The sequence below is a fragment of the Hyalella azteca genome, unplaced genomic scaffold (assembly GCF_000764305.2).
Source record: "Hyalella azteca isolate HAZT.00-mixed unplaced genomic scaffold, Hazt_2.0.2 contig1181, whole genome shotgun sequence".
Lineage (NCBI taxonomy): Eukaryota > Metazoa > Arthropoda > Malacostraca > Amphipoda > Hyalellidae > Hyalella > Hyalella azteca.
In genome coordinates this window covers 10,528-28,029 of record NW_025931508.1, presented here as the reverse complement: position 1 = coordinate 28,029, position 17,502 = coordinate 10,528, and the positions used below count along the sequence as shown (strand labels likewise).

At 38.5% G+C, this 17,502-nt stretch overlaps 1 protein-coding gene across 1 annotated transcript; it reads left to right on the top strand.

Moving 5' to 3' along the window:
- The first annotated feature begins 2,187 nt into the window (after positions 1 to 2,187).
- On the top strand, positions 2,188 to 16,785 carry LOC108672697 (dihydrolipoyllysine-residue acetyltransferase component of pyruvate dehydrogenase complex, mitochondrial-like). Its single transcript, XM_047881719.1, has 8 exons — positions 2,188 to 2,350; positions 8,335 to 8,516; positions 8,739 to 8,875; positions 11,721 to 11,966; positions 12,462 to 12,847; positions 13,073 to 13,235; positions 13,526 to 13,666; positions 15,095 to 16,785. Exons 1-8 carry the CDS (start codon positions 2,235 to 2,237, stop codon positions 15,233 to 15,235), a joined length of 1,512 nt encoding a protein of 503 aa, XP_047737675.1. The 5' UTR covers positions 2,188 to 2,234; the 3' UTR covers positions 15,236 to 16,785.
- The last annotated feature ends 717 nt before the right edge of the window (positions 16,786 to 17,502 follow it).

The following is a 17,502-nucleotide window of genomic DNA, read 5'->3' as shown; positions in this document are numbered from 1 at the left end:
TCCAACGAGCTCCGAATATCTGCTCATCTGGAAATGACTTAGATATACGGAGCTGGGATATTACAAAAGATTATTAGTTAGTAATAGATTTTCCAATATAGAAAACTCTACACAGAAATCTCAAAACTTTGATCAAACCAAAACAGACTCAACCACGAACCTGAGACTGACGCAAACGTCACACATCAGTGACGTCACACCCATCTACTATATACGAGAATCAAATGACCAGCTGTTATAAAGCAGATGAATGGATTCTTCAATCCATCGTCCACAACAACATCTAAGCGTAACTAATAAAAAAATTAAACACCTGATCTGTTATAATAAATAAAAAATACAGAATCGTGTAATGAACAATAACCCCTGCAAAAAACGGGAGTTTTCAAAGAGACCAATGTAGCCTATCAATTTTATTGCAATTAATAGAGAAGGTTGTAGAATTCTCCTAAATATGGACTACATCGGGCTGACAACTATGACATTAAGCCCATGTCTCACGTGCCACCTTCAGTCTGGTGGACCAAGGAACCACCTGATGGAGGCCCACAACGAGACCATCACTCGTACAGTGCTGGAGGAGTGCACCAGCGTCGTCATGCGATGCCCCGACGCCAACCGACTCGCGGTAGCTGAGGCCCTCATCATTAAGGATGGGACTCGGGCCATCAACCTTCAAACTACTGGATTTGTCAGTACCTTGAGACTGTTCTCGGGGTAATTTTTTGTGATTTAATTCATGTTAATCGTCATATTTTAGTGATTTGGCAATTATTTCTAACCAAATTACTTCTTGAGTAGTATCCTATTGGCATGATTTTGTACTTATATCGATCCAAATTTTATCACTCAATGCGTCTTTCAACTTAATAATGAATCTTTGATACATTTGAAACGTTATTAACGCGTTAAATGTACTCCATCTGATGTCTTCTCTCAGGGCCTCTCCCTCAGTAGAGGGCTCCTAGTGCCAATCTCGCCACTCTATTCTGTACCAATTACAGTTTATCTAGCTCACCATCACTATATACTATCTTATCCAATCCACACATAATACTATTTGCTACCACAATCTTCCACACTTCCCTCAATGCTTCATACTTGTTCGCTCTCACTTTTGCTGCAATTCCAAGTATACCCAACCATTGATTCGACTTACCTAAATTCACGGCCATTGTTTTCTGAAATCCCTCCTGATCCACACGCATCCCTAAATAAGTACCTATACTCATTTGTCGTAACAATCTCATTCCCTCCCAACATCCTCACTCCGCTCATATCCTCAACCGATCCATTCACAGCAAGTAAAACAAGTTGCACTCGAAACTTAGAGCTTGCATTTAAATGTTGCACTACCAAATATCTAACATGCATTAATGTCTAAAATTTCATAAATACCAACAAATCAACAAATGAAATCTCACACTTGCTCTCTAAGCTGAGTAACAAAAGGAACACCGCTCAATAATGAATTTTAAATTGCTTGCTTTGTTGTTAATAAGAAAACTGGTTTAGATTTTAGGAAATTTTGAGTGCTAAATGTGCTCAATGTTATCGTTCAGCGCGCTACATGAGGAGTGCGAAAAATTAACAAATCTGGCAGAAACTTATGGTGATTAAAAAGCTTTATCGTTGATTAGGTCATGCTAAGTTCTAATTTGACAAATTTCGCGTAAGATATTGAAGTTCTACCCATAACTCGTTCCAAATTGTATCCCAAAGGGGCAGAACAGTCACTTATACATGAATTTTTCAATATGAGTACAAACCAGCTGGCGTGACGGAATACAATTTGAGAAGATAGTGCAATACAATTTGCGTTCATCGTACATACCGTGTTCGAAGGAGAAATTTTGAGAGATGTGGTGCGGTTTGTATACCATTCAATTGAAACTGAAAGACAAAAAGCTAAAGAAGGTGGTTATTAAACTGGTAAACCAGAATTTTCCGAATTTATATATATGCTTCGTGTGTTATTTATATACAGATAAAAGACCGCTGATTGTGACGTCATCGGTTTAATATCTATTATTACATATTTTTCACCGTTGAATTATTCAAATTTTTTATCATTGTTATTTATGATTTACAAAGTTCACTTATAATATTGTTTTAAATTATCATGATTATACAGCTGTGCGCACGTATGGTGATTTTGTAAGGATCACTTTGTGCATTTAGACCTTGTGTTTGGCACTGAGTTGTGCCAGAAGCTAACGCCGGTGACGGGGACTATGCTGAAAGGGGCAGCAACACGGGCTTTGCCCAGGGTTTTCCCACGCGTTAAACGTTGCAGTCAAAATTTCAGAAGCTATCAATCTGCAGCATGGTGTGCTGTACCTCGTGAAAGGTATGCATTATGTGGATTAGAATCATTTCTAAGTCAAGTCACATAATGATAATCATGAAATTCATGATGTACCTAGCTACCAGTATGGCACTAATGTAATGGCAGTACCTACCACTGAGACCTGAGTAGACTGACCAGTGTCCGGTGACCACTGTAACAGAGTCTGTTGACTCTGTTGAATTAGAAATGAACTGGTTTTTAAAATTAGTTTGCAACTAATTAGTAAGTCCTGACAACTGACATGGTGTGAAAAGGGCACTCAGTATTATAATGTGTGAATACTGAATATATAGAAATTTAAATCAAAGAACACTGCAAATTTGCAAAAATTCAGCATACCTATCTCTATTGAAAAATGTTTAGAGACCAGCTCCATTGTCAGTTTGATAAATCTAGAACACAAATAGAGTAGGTAGAGATAGTAAGGTTCCATTATTGATTTTTCACAAATTAGGTAGGGTAAACGCGGTATATTCCGACACATTAAGGACGCATCGAGAAATGACGCTATAAAAAAAGAAAAATGAAATGACGCTATAAAAATGAGCAGAAAAAAAATATAAAAATGAATGAGAAATGACGCTATAAAAAAAACGTATGCGTTACGTAAGTTCTGTTGCCTTCACGTGACTCTCAAAACACTTCACTANAAAACTATGAGAGGCAGGAGCCAGCAATTTATGGTGAGTGAAGCTAGAGTATAGACCTGTATTTTGCATGTTTCAATTCAAGTTTAATTTAGCTAGTAAAAAAAATGGCATCATTAATAAAAAAAAGTGGTCTAAGTTACCCCATTTTACGGTACTAATGTGAATTATAATTTGTGAATAATCAATAATGGAACCTTACTACATCTACTTTATTTGTGTTCTAGATTTATCAAACTGACAATGGAGCTGGTCTCTGAAACATTTTCAATAGAGATATGCTGAATTTTTGTAGTGTTATTTGCTTTAAATTTCTATATTTACACATTTATATAAGAAAGTGGATCAAAAATCCTACCACGTTACATGAATTACACCTTCCACTACTATGGCAATCAATACACTGAGCCAGGATTTGAATTTTCCTACTCATTTCATAATTCATAAGGTTCCAGAGGCAAAAGAAAAGCATCCCAATTTACCCCTGGGAACAGGGTAATAAGGGACACTTGGAATAAAACCTAATTTTTTAACATTTGAAGAATGCAAAGTGTACTCATCCATTACCAACATTACAGTTACTCTGAAGTCCTCCTCTTCCTTTGTGTTTGTAGATTATGTAGATGTGGAATAAATTATATTTCTAGATTTTTACTTGTTTTTCCATTATTGATATTATATTGCCACATCCATACAGTATCATATTATTGATGTGAAGTTACTATATTCATGGACATGCCATTGAGCATCGACAATGAATGACCTTGTCCACTGAAATCTTCATTTCAGCAGCCATGTAGCATTTCTTCTGTATCTGTAAACTTGAAGGGTGGTTTGTAGGCTAATTTCACACCATCACCATTTTAATTAGGTGAAGTGAATACACTATAACAAAAGAAGATTTAAAAAAAAACTTATCTGAAACAGAAAGAAATATAGAGTGAAAACCATCTATTTTTTTTAGAAATGAATCATAGTTTAGGTTAATTACTTTTTTCATTCCATCTATTGCATTCTTTCCACACTCAGGATTATGTATGTTTTCAGGGAATTTTCCCTCGCATTTTGACTTTTTTCAAGCCATTGCTGTGCACAGTTGGTGCAACTTCTGGCCATCCCCGCTTGCACGCGCAAGCGTCGGCGCAGAGCGCACATAGATTTTGTCAAGGGACAAGAGAAAGAAAACGTATAATACTTAATAGGTATGCGTTTAATTATCCATCAATAATCTATGATTTTCCTTGATATGGAAATTTTGTGAAAGTAAAAATGTAGAAATTTATTTTTGATGCGAACTGACGAACATCGTTTGTTTACCTTCCGTAGACCATCCGGACGTGAGGCAATATTCTGTCTGGACGTGAGGCAAGTGGTGAATAACCAAGTTCTCAGAAATTGGACATATGAAGTAAACAAGTATTAGTGTTAAATGACATATTTTGCTCGTTCTATATATACTATTATTGCGCTGATAGGGTTATTAGAGATTCTACGGTTAATGAGAGGAGTCAGAAATAATTTCATCGTTGTAATTAATGGAAAATAGTTTTGAGTGCAAAATCTTTTGTAAATAAAATATGTCCTGACATAACTGTCATCAGAAATACCCAACATCGTCTTTACATACTTTTACGCAATGCTGATTCATCTTCATGTGTCATGTGATGACATCTCAGACAAATTTACGGCCGGTTTCGCGGCTGGACTCTGTACCTGAAATATCTCCCATAGTACTGAACGTAGCTCAATGAAACTTGGTACACATATTCATTATGGCCTAACTGATGTCTAGATTGTGACAATTATTTTTAATATCGCCTTCATTCGTGAGTTATATGACGAAACATCAAAATTTGCAGTGTACCAGCCATTTCTTCTAAAATACTAAACAGATTTTAATGAAACTTTGCATTTAGAAACCTAGCCTCCCAACAGTGATGTTTAGCTCGTGACATTTTTTACGTTTTGCCTTCGTTGGTGAGTATTTTTCTCTTTTCCCTCATTCGTGATTTAAGCAGCAAAATTGTGTTTAAATTCGCAGTGTACCAGAGATTTCTTTTAAAATGCTGAACAGATTTGAACAAAACTTTGCATTTAGAAACCTAGCCTCCCAACAGTGATGTTTAGCTTGTGACAATTTTTTCGATTTTGCCTTCGTTTGCGAGTTATACGGAGAAATGACCAGCATTTCTCAGGCCGATTTTTGAACTTGCATTGACCAAGAGCCATATACGTAAAGCCATTAGGTTTCTATATGCAAAGTTTCGTTCAAATCTGTTATGTACCATTTTAGAAGAAATCTCTGGTACACTGCAATTTAAACACAATTTTGCTTTTTAAATCACGAATGAGGGAAAAGCAAAAAATACTCGCCAACGAAGGCAAAACGTAAAAAACTGCCACGAGCTAAACATCACACCGTTGGGAGGTTAGGTTTCTATATGCAAAGTTTCGTTCAAATTTGTTCCGTACCGGTATTTTTAGAAGAAATCTCTAGTACACTGCAAATTTCGGCACGTTTCATCATAGAACTCACAAATGAAGGCGATATTAAAAAGAATTGTCATGCCCTTGACATTACCATTAGGCCATAATGAATATGTGAACCAAGTTTCATCAAGCTACGTTCAGTACTTTGGGAGATATTTCAGGTACAGAGTCCAGCCGCAAGACCGGCCATAAATTTGTTTGAGACCTATGTATGAGTCTCTTAAAGCTATTCATATTTCATTAATGTTTGTTGTTAGTCTATATAATTAACCTTCAAAGTTGCAAAAAATGAGAACTGACAATTAAAAAGAAGTGCATTGCCTGCATTTTTGTTTTCAATGGGTTTGCACCACACAAACCCATTTCTCCAGCCGGGAGGATGTCGGGAACGTAACGTATTCCTGACATTGACATTCGGGTTTGTACTATTTAACAAAGTCAGTCCTTCATTAGAAGGAGCCAATCTCAAGCCATGTGAATTGTCGCCTTCTACTATTCAGTTTTGTAATTAATTTCCAACCGAATTGTTATCTATGAATAATTATTCATAACATTGCCGACTCTTAGAACCTGATTTAACACGTTAGAAATCTAGTCAACATGATGCAGATATTTGTTTGTGTGTGATAGCATTGCCGCGCATTCATCTTTAAACAACTTTAGGAGCATGGCACAGGCTGATGCACGGTGCACTTTTTACTGGCATATTACGGCGCACGGCACAAATTGATGCAATGATAATACAAATTCCCGCGCACCTGGCACATCTTCCTGACCGTGGCATTCTATGCACAATTTTGTAATGACTGATGATGCATTCATTTTTCGTTAAGTGAAATTTTTTTGCTGAGCAAATTAAAAGTAATCAAAATTCTTTATTTCTAATTAATTTTTTAGTTAACTGGAGCCTTTGCTACAAAGGTTCTACTGTAAATGCATTTTTAGGGATGTCCCTTATTACATCAGAGATGTGTTTCTTATTTACCCTATCATGCAGGAATGGCTGATATTTTTTTTATTGAGCTACACAAATTTAATCAATCAGATTTGTCAGCCAATAAATGTGTGCAACATTTATGTCAGTAAAATTTTGTAATATGGCAAATATTTTTCTTGCTACAGACTTCAACAGAGGTACTTTTCCAAAATCTCACATTGCACACTTTTTTAGGGTGTTTTTTTCAGAGGTAGTAAATGTATGATTTCTCAACTTGCTTTATGCTACATATATTGGAAAAATGTTGAACTTTATGCCACTATTTTTATTGTTAGTTTTGCAATAATTCAATTAATTTAGCTGCTACATTTGTTGGACTGTCCCTTATTACCCCACCCATCCCCTATTACCCCATTTGATGATACTGTTAGTAATTGACAAGTTCACTCTGCATGCTTTAAACGTTTTAAAATTAAGTTTTATATCAAGTGTCCCAAAGTACCCCGATACCAGGGGAAATTTGGGGCACATTTCTTTTGCGTCTGGCACCTTACGAATGGCATATTGAATTTTTTCAGAGCTGCCAGACAATAGCCCTCGCAAAGACCTTTAAAATGAGCCCAAACTCGTATATGAAATGTTTCATGGTAAGAAGTTATCAACAAAAATAAAAAAAGCACCCCTTATTACCCTGTTTGATGGTATACTCTATGTGCTGACAACTATCACTACAGTTCCTGCCCGTCATGGCCAGCTCCATATCATGTCAATGTTTGTATTTGGTTTTATAGCTCAAACAGTCCCTCGCAAAGACCTTTAAAATGAGCTTAAACTCGTATATGAAATGTTTCATGGTAAGAAGTTATCAACAAAAATAAAAAAAGCACCCCTTATTAGCCTGTTTGATGGTAAACTCTATGTGCTGACAACTATCACTACAGTTCCTGCCCGTCATGGCCAGCTCCATATCATGTCAATGTTTGTATTTGGTTTTATAGCTCAAACAGTGTTGCATGTTTCATCTTCCCAGTTACATATTTCTTGTCAGTTATGTGAAGACTTGTTCCCATCAACAAATATAGGTATTACCCGAATGAAATGCAGAGAATCTTTTTTGCCATATAATAATAAAATTAACACAATTAAAGAACAAAATATTGAGAATGGCAAAAAAATGTTTATAATTTCAGTGAAGGGATCAGACAGCTTGCTGCCACTCACAATGCAATTAATGTTGCATATTAAAATCCTTTATTATTATATTTGATATATCTACTTTCATTATCCAGACTAAAGATTTTTTGATAGTTCATAAGTAGAAATAGTATTAATTTATTTGAGTTATCTTAAAAATATTCCTCTTTCATGCAATATTTATTGAAAGATCTTGTTAAGAAAAATTCCAGTCGGAGAACAAACTCACCTGACATTCTGTACTCCTCTTCTCAGATACAATAAATATGTGTTTCTTTTGGAGACATTGTAAACTCCTCCTTTGCTCAGTAGTTATTTGCTTGTCTGTAGACTTTGCTTTCATTTTATGTTGAATGGTTTTTACCTCCAACCAATGGATGACTAGTGCTGATATCATTGATGATCGGAGATTAAAAGCTTGAGGAATGTCTAGAGAACAACTATAAATATATACCTATATTTGCTTATTTTCAAGCATGCTAATGTATAATTAGTGCTTCAGATTAGCATGAATGGAATTGTCTTCCATGACTAAACTGTAATAAGATGAATAACAATAATAAAACTATATTAGTGTTATTGTAATTCTGATATACATGCCATTTCCTGTATGGATTTTTCAAGCTTTTGTAGTTATGAGAATGATATGAAAATATTAGGCATCAATTTTATTCAATATATTTATTTTATGCCTTATTATAAATGACCTTCTTCAGAGTGGTAACCTTGCAAGGCTGCCATATTCCTCATGGCGAGCTCAAATATGGACGTGACTGGAGCATTGTGCTGCTGCAGACCCGAGGGATGTCATCCCTGCCGGCACATGTCAAAGTCTCTCTGCCAGCTCTCTCTCCCACCATGGAAATGGGCACCATTGTATCTTGGGAGAAAAAAGAAGGTAGCTTCATTGCTTGAAAAAGACTCGTGAGAAATTATTCACATCTTCCCCTCCTCATCTATTATCTGTTGAATAAATTTCTACAATCAAGTAGGTAGTAAAAATGAAATTGATGTTGAATTCATCTGCCTATTCACTGATCATTTGCCATTAGTATGAATGAAAATGCTAGAGAAGCAAAAAATCTATTCGGATGAATTTCATGGCTTTTGAACATTGCAGGGGACCAGCTGGCAGAAGGTGACCTGTTGGCTGAGATAGAGACAGACAAAGCTACGATGGGCTTTGAAACGCCAGAGGAAGGATATCTTGCCAAGATTGTGTTGCCAGCCGGCACTAAGGACATCCCGCTGGGCAAGGTACTGCTTTGCCAAGGTCATTTTTGTGGCTATATCAGCTACAATTTCTTTGAAACGCCAGAGGAAGGATATCTTGCCAAGATTGTGTTGCCAGCCGGCACTAAGGACATCCCGCTGGGCAAGGTACTGCTCTGCTGAGGTCATTTTCATGGCTTTGTCAGCTGATAATTTCCACACATTCTTACATACTCTCAGTTTGCTAAAAATTTGCATTGAGCAAGGTTATTTTTTTAATCAGATGGCAATAAGATTGTTATGCTAGCTCAGACTTTAATTATTTGCTCATGGCAGAGTTAAGTGTTAACTTTAAGGCTTTTAAGGCAAAGTATTGCTTTTAGAGACATACTTTCTGAGCAGCCTTGACATTCCTTCTTTTATTATATGTATGTCTGGCTTCTCATTCTTCTCTTCTTGGTGTAGTTCGGCAGAAGCTTTTGTTTTATGCAAATTTGATTGAAGACCAGAGCATGCTTTCTATTAACAATCTTCTTAGTTGTTTTTTCAATGAGTTGACAAAAATTTCTTGCTGGCACTGGCAGATCAAAAAGCAGGTTACCAAATGACATTTTAATGCAATGCAACGTTTCAGATATACAATATTCATTATCAAGCAGGCGAAGAGTTTTGAAGAAACTGGAAATACGTGAGCATGTATATTCATATGAAACCCTGCCAGCCTCATCTATACAAAAAATATCTTAATTGACCTTCTTCGCCTCTGTACTTCAGAATCTCCCTTCCGGACTCCTGATAACAAAGTTTACCAACAAATTAGCGGCGTCGCCATGGGATGCCCTCTGGGACCAACTTTTGCTGAATTCTATATATGTGAGCTGGAAAATCGAGTGTTACTCAATGCACAGATCAAGCCTGAGCTTTACTGCAGATATGTAGATGACATTTTCGTTGACATTCAAGACAAAGAGCACTTGATTGTACTTCACCAAGCTTTGGAACATGATTCATCAGTCCTAAAGTTTACTCGTGAAATTGGAACAAAACACAAATTGCCATTCCTAGATATATTGGTGCAAATTGATATTTCCTTTGTCACTAATGTTTACCAAAAACCTAGTAGTAAATGCCTCCAAAGCTATAAAAACCAGCACTGTGTGCGTTCTAATACTTAGGACATTCAAGACCTGCACATCCAAGAGTAATTTGGAAACTTAACTCAGAACTTGTAAATTAATCCTAGTGAACAATGGGTTTTCAAATAGAACTGTTAACACTGAAATATCAAGATATTGATCGAGAAATAACCGAATCAACAATGAAGCAATTTCTAATAGAACCGTCACAACAATCTTCTACCAAAACTAACTGAATAGAAGCTACAAAGATGAACAAGTCCTTCAGTCAATCATCCATAATAACATCTAGAGCACAGCAGATAACAGAAAAAGAAACTTCTGATCTACCGTACTTATAAAGTAAGAAAATTAAAAATCTTTTCATAAATAATAATCCCTGCAAAAAATCTGGTTTGCTTCAAGAAACTAATGTTGTTTATAAATTCTCATGTAATAAAGAAGGTTGTAGACTTCTTCAAAATATGAACTACATTGGTCTAACAAGCACGACCTTAAGCCGCCGACTAACATGCCATCTACAATCTGGAGGACCTAAGAACCACATGCGGGAAGCTCACAATGAGACCATCACCCGAGCGACAATGGAAGCCTGCACCAGCATAGTTATGCGGTGCCCTGACCCATCGAGACTGATGATAGCTGAGGCTCTCATTATCAAGAGCGAGTCTCCTGCCATCAACCTCTAAACTACAGGATTCGTCCGGACGCTGAAATTATTTTCAGAGTAATTTTAAGATTACCTATATTTAATATTGTATCCATTATACCACTGATATGTACTACTGTCATTTCCAAAAGTACAACTTCAAGTGTTGCAAAACCTTCACCTGTTTGATAATGGAAATTATATTTTCGAAACATTGCATTATATTAAAATGTCATGTGGTAACCTGCTTTATGATCTCCCGGCGCTAGAAAGAAATTTTCTTTGACTCATTGAAGAAACAAATGAAGATTGTTGTTATAAAGCATGCTCATGTCTTCAATCAAACTTCCAAATGTATATTTGTACCTATTATATTGTTAGTTTTCTGATACTCCACGAAACTCATGTACGTTTGATTCTTTGAATGCTCCTTATAATGAACAAAAATGAGTACCGGTAACAAAAATATGATTGTATTATGCACCTTTTGCAAGATTTTTTATTATCTGATGATGTGATTTATGCAAGCAAGCACAGCTTCTAACACGAAATGCATACCGGTACCTAATTCTGAAGTTCATTAGAAACCAGCAGCTTAGCTCAGTGTTGCCAGGCTTGATAATTCCTACCATTTTTTGACCTAAATCCAATCCCATCATTCCCATAATCCCTTATACTATTAATAGTGACGAAGTTTATCTATTCTAATTAGATTATTACCTTTTCAAACCCATATTTTACATAGTAGATATGACTCCCGTTGTACTTTTCCCCATCCTTTCCTATTCTCCAACTGCGAATGAAGATTTCAGTTCAGGTAATATCTTGACCCAACAATGTCATGGATACTCGCCCCAACAGTCCCTGTATATTTGTGGTGTCGCATTTTCTCATTTATGGAAAAAGGCGCTATGGTGCTCGCCATGTCCGTCCGTCCGTCCGTCTGTCCGTGACTTCACGTTTTTGTCGACGAGAAAATGCGCTCTCTGTCACTCACTGGAGTACCTACTGAGTTATATTTTTTCCTTGTTTAATGTTTCATACACGAGATTGAATTGCTTTCTTGTATCCAATACGCCATTCTACATGAAGTTTTTTCTTACAGCTGCTGTGCATTATCGTGAGTAGCGAGGCAGACATTGCGGCCTTCAAAGACTATCAGCCAACTGAAGGAGACAGCGCAGCAGCTCCTGCTGCTGTCGCGCCTGCTACTGCAACTCCTTCACCTACTCTTCCTCCTCCCCCTACTGCCCCTCCAGCAGCTCATACACCTCCCCCTGCTCCTGGGGCAATGATTTTTGCCTCCCCATTTGCCAAGAAAGTTGCTGCAGAGAAGGGAGTGGATTTAGCTGTGAGTTTAAATGGAAGTCATTGTTTCACCTGTGAATATTTTGTTCTTATCTTCGATTGAATGCTTGACATTAAACTCAAATAAATCCCACCGTTGCTCTTAATGGAATCCATCGAGTTCCACCTAAAGATCGTTTTTCTGTAAATGTATATTTTCTTCTTCTATTGATGACAATTTTACGACGTAAACTTGGTCTAATTTCTTCTTACTTTTTTCAGATTACTGTTAATATTCTTGAATTTCCTCTTTATATCCTTATAATGATCTATGATAATGTCATTTGTTTACTAGTTGACAGAACCTAAAGCTCTTCATGCTTTGTAGCGTCATTTTAGTGCGCGATCTATTGGCTAATTTGAATGATCTATTTTGTGCAAGCTACCTTAATTTGCTTGATGCCCGTTACAAAAAGGTTCTCAAATCTTGAGACGATGGTCCTTGTGGTTTATTTAAAATTATTACTCATATTTCCATATGTTTAACTTGTGACGGCAGACAATAGCGGCGGCTTCCGGCAAAGGGGGTTCGACTGACTCGATCATTCAGGCGCCCGACGTGGAGCAGTTTGTAGGGGCGGCACCAGCGCCTGCCGCTGCTGCTGTGGGTGCTGCCAGTGCCGACTACTCCGACGTGCCCGTGACGAACATACGAGCTGTGATCGCCAAGCGTCTTGTGCAGTCCAAGCAGACGGTCCCTCACTACTACCTCACTGTTGATGTTGCCATGGACGAGGTTGCTCAGCTGCGCAGGCAACTCAACTCCTTGGTCGAGGCTGAAGGCAACAAACTCTCCTTCAACGATTTTATTATTAAAGCTTCTGCTCTTGCCTGTATGAAAGTTCCTGAAGTTAACTCTTCTTGGATGGATAAATTCATCAGGATGTAAGTTTTATCTTTAGCATTGATATGATGCAGTTATTACAACCTTTTTCCCGCTTAAACATGTTTCTGAAGGTGATCATTCATTTAATTTGCTATCTAGTCATCAAAAATTTATTCTTAGTTGGCTAAACACTGCAATTGGTTTAAATAAACCCTTGCTAGCGATGATTTGAGGCCTCATAATGTGAAGCATATAAGCAATATAAGCGGCGACCTGCCGACCAGGTACAAGAGCGTGGACGTCAGCGTGGCGGTGAGCACGGACCGCGGCCTCATCACGCCCATCGTGTTCTCTGCCAACTCCAAGGGCCTCCTTGCCATCTCTGAGGACGTCAGGAGATTAGCTGCCAAGGCCAGGGAAGGCAAATTGCAGCCTCAAGAATTCCAGGTAACACAACTGGTGCTATGCATGCTTCCAAAATGTGCAAGTCTCTGCTTTCCGATGACTTGACGCTAGATGTTTTACGTTCCAGCGTGCGTGACGGCCGAAATACCAGTAAAATTTGGGCCTGATCCACTACGAGTATACTGGATAGCTGTGATGAGCGGTTTAGTCGTACTCGTCATGCAAGTTTTCAGCAATACTTCTTGATGCATGCACATTCTTTCTTCTGATGTTTTATTTTTTGTTCTAAATAGCATAAATTTGAGATATTACCATAGGTCATTTGATTGCAGGGAGGAACATTCTCGGTCTCAAACCTGGGCATGACGGGCGTGAAGAGCTTCAGTGCCGTGATCAACCCCCCACAGTCGTGCATCCTCGCCGTGGGTGCCAAGACACAGTCAGAGACAGGATGTCTGTGCTGCCAAGACACAGTCAGAGACAGGGTGTCTGTGCTGCCAAGACACAGTCAGAGACAGGATGTTTGTGCCGTCAAGACACAGTCAGAGACAGTGTGAGTTAGTCTGCGCTGCCAAGACACAGTCAGAGGCAGGGTGTCTGTGCTGCCAAGACACAGTCAGAGACAGGGTGAGTCTCTGCACTGCCAAAACACTGTCAGAGACAGGATGAGTTAATCTCTGCCCTACCAAGACACAGCCAGAGACACGATGAGCTAGTCTCTGCGCTACTAGAGGCCACACTCGTATGTTATAAATGCAACTTGTTTTTCAGACTCTAGACCAGAACTGGCATTCTAAGGATAACTCATCTTTATCTATCCCAGCTTCACAGAGCAGCAAAGTCTGAGCAGAGTACATGGGCATACGGTGCAAAGCCTGTGCTCAGTTCTCTGACCAGGTAGTGCTACTCTCGAACGTGTAATCTTATGAGACTTCCGTGGCTTTACCGATTTTCAGGCAACATGCTGTTTCTGCTGGAGATCTTTTAACTCGTTCAGCTACATCTGGCCACGATAACACCTGTGTGGTGATGGCCTTGTAATTTACGACATCAGTGTCTCCTCATTCCTGCAAGAGCGCTTTCCCAAGAACTTTTAGCAATAGGGATATGCACTCTTGGTCTCGGCATATTCGTTTCTAACGAGGGTTTGTGAAGTATGTACAATGACAGGATGATCTAGAAATGTGTGGTATTCCAATCATTGGACAGCAAATAGAAACTTCTTTATCTCCTAACTACAAATAATGTGACTGGATGAATAACAATCAATAATTATACAAGTCACACAATTCCTGAATATTAGTAAGCAAACTTTTTCTCCATGATAACTGTGATCCATGGCTGCCTTCTCGTCGGCCCGCCGTTAAATTCAAACTGAAAATTTACTCAATGCTCAGGTAACTCGCGCATTGCATGCAATCTATTGCTATATAAGTGATAAATATATAGAAATAGTGGTATGCTTTAGGTACCTGGTGATACATGTTGGCTGTACCAGGATACGCAGATACATAATTTGGATACTGCTCTAGGGCCGTTGATTTTTTAGTCCTTGCCCTGATGTTATTTTCTAATACTACTCATTCATTTTCATGCATGTTGTTTTGTTCCTGTTGCGCATTGAGAATTATTTCTAAAAATATTTGGTTTGAAACGGGAGTTGTCATCAGTAGCCAGACTGTTAACCTTCTGTCAACGAGGACATTACAAGTTAGTGCCATTCTTACCTGAATGCTGTGTAACGAGAGTTATCAATAACGAAGCGTTGAATAATGTTGATAACGAGAGTTACAAGTTACGAAGCGTTGAATAATGTTGATAATGAGAGTTACCAGCAACGAAGCGTTGAATAATGTTGATAACGAGAGTTACCAGCAAAGAAGCGTTGAATAATGTTGAAGTTGCACGGCAGGTACCGCACGACGCAGATGATGACTGTGACGCTGTCGTGTGACCACCGCACCGTAGACGGCGCCGTGGGGGCGCAGTGGCTGCAGGCCTTCAAGGGATACCTAGAGAAGCCCTACACCATGATACTCTAGACGCCACCTACATGATGCTCTAGACATCACCTACATGATACTCTAGAGCCGCCACCACCTACATGATGCTCTAGAGGTTGGCCATACTCTCCATGTAGTTTGATAAAAAGCTGATATTACAAAGCGATGGACAGTGAACAAATAAGTCTCGAATTGAAAGCAGTGATTACTACGTCTTTAATTGTACAGATTGTGTGGATGTTAAAGATGGAATTTATTGAAAGACAGCACACTTACTTTGTCTTGAAGTTGCTCATTTACAGCGGCTTTTAAATCCTTATCCTTGTTTGTTATTAATAATGCAGCTACCACAGATATTGTATCTGTTCATAATTTGAAACGTGCAGTTTTCATTGAGGCATTCCATCTACTGCCTCATGACTACCTATCTTTGTCTCTATATATCTGAGAAAAATGTGCGCACTTGAACTTATTTAGGTCTAGATAGGCTTTCTTAATTAACCTTTTCATGTAACCTAAATAGCCGCGCATATCAGAGCTACCCTCGGGTTCAAACATCAATGTTTTTGTTATCTTATAGGAATTTTTGTGGCCAGAATATCTCCGAGGTCTTATTGTTATCGCAGTCACACCGATGTGTGTGGCGTGCGTTACTCTACAGCTCTTGCCCTCAAACCTCATTCGTGTCCAGCGTGTGCCTGAGGCGCATTTAGCGCTGCCACGCTGCTCATCAATTTGTCGATCGTAACTAAGTCCCAGGCCTAAGATGCTGCGACGATTAGGGTCTTCTTGAATGCTTTTGTATCATTCTCTGTTTGTTATATTTGAATATTTTCAATGGAACGATGATAATGTAGATGAAATCTCCCACAGAAATATATTGTTTAGTTATTTAAGCCATTTATGATAATGTAATTAAAGAACATCATTCGTTAAATGATCGGACGCCAATCTCGCATTAGTGCGTTGAATGTCGGCCTGTGAATGTGTTTTGTGGTTATGCTTAATTGTTCCTGCAACTATTGCGTTGTTATCCTAATGTTTTCTGATGAATTACTGAATCAAGACTGGCAATGCACAGACGTGTATTGTCTATGGTTTTAATAAAACCCTTGTGTTTCGGAATATTTTGACGTGTGCTGGCGGTTCGGTACTTGTTCCTGACTTTGCTGCTTTGTTGACGTTTTGTTTTCTTGCTGTGGCACATCACACTTATATCCTACGTTATTTCTGGAACTGAAATCCTTATTTATTCGTTCTCAACTATCATCACGTAGTTTCCGTCCCAAGTCTTAATCCGTTTGTTCACTTTCTTTCTTATGCTTCTCTTCCCAGTTTTGGCATTTAGACAATCGATTGCAAGTTATTGTTAGGCTGCCATGCGTGGTCCGAAATTTTAACCTCCACAATTAGCATTTGTTTTCAGAAACTAAAAAGGTATGCAAGATTCTTCTCGGGATTTCTTCGCTGCTGCTTTGTGTTACGACCACCACCGCGTGTGTTCAGTGATGCTCTGGTGTAATATACTGTAATATAACTTACGTTGCGTCTCTTCCTCACAGGAGGCGCATCCATACAATATAAACGGATTAGAGTTTTCTTCCCTTGCTTTTGACTCGACAATGTCAAGTAACACACTGGCATACCGTCTTGCAACATAGTGACATGAGTCGACATGGTGCTGGTATAATAACATCAGCAGAGCCATTGTCAGTGCGTGTAAGTGTTCTTCCGCGCTCGATGCTGATGAAGATGGAACGTATCGAGCTGTAATTTCAAAAATATATACGAGTTTGTAACTCTTGTCAGTCGTTCACTGACGGCATTGAAGCTAAATTTGTCAGTCCTGTAGCCTGTAGAGGAAATCTACCGCTACGTGTACTGAGCGAGTTTTAATACCTCCGATACTTCCCCGTCCGCCTACGCATGTGATTACGGTATGTGATGAGCTGCGTTCCTATAAACTACGCCATTTACTATGAATTAGTTATGAAGCTGACTACGACCAGCGGGCTCGGTTTAGATTTGGGCGGTGATAAGGGGGCCACTCAAAAATACCATTATTATTAGTGGTCGAGCTTTGTGCGGTCATTAGGAAACTGGCGAGGCTAAAATTTAACATTTCTAGGATAAGCAATCGGTGTGCATAAGTCATGTTGATCAAAGCGTCGGTCTCTCTGAATCCTGTACTTTACAAAACCTACTTTTGATTAACTTACATTTTCATAAATTACTCTTAAGAGCGTGGAACCAGTCGTCTGTGCAGCTAGATAGCAAAGCCTAATATGTGAAGGCGGCTGCTGAAG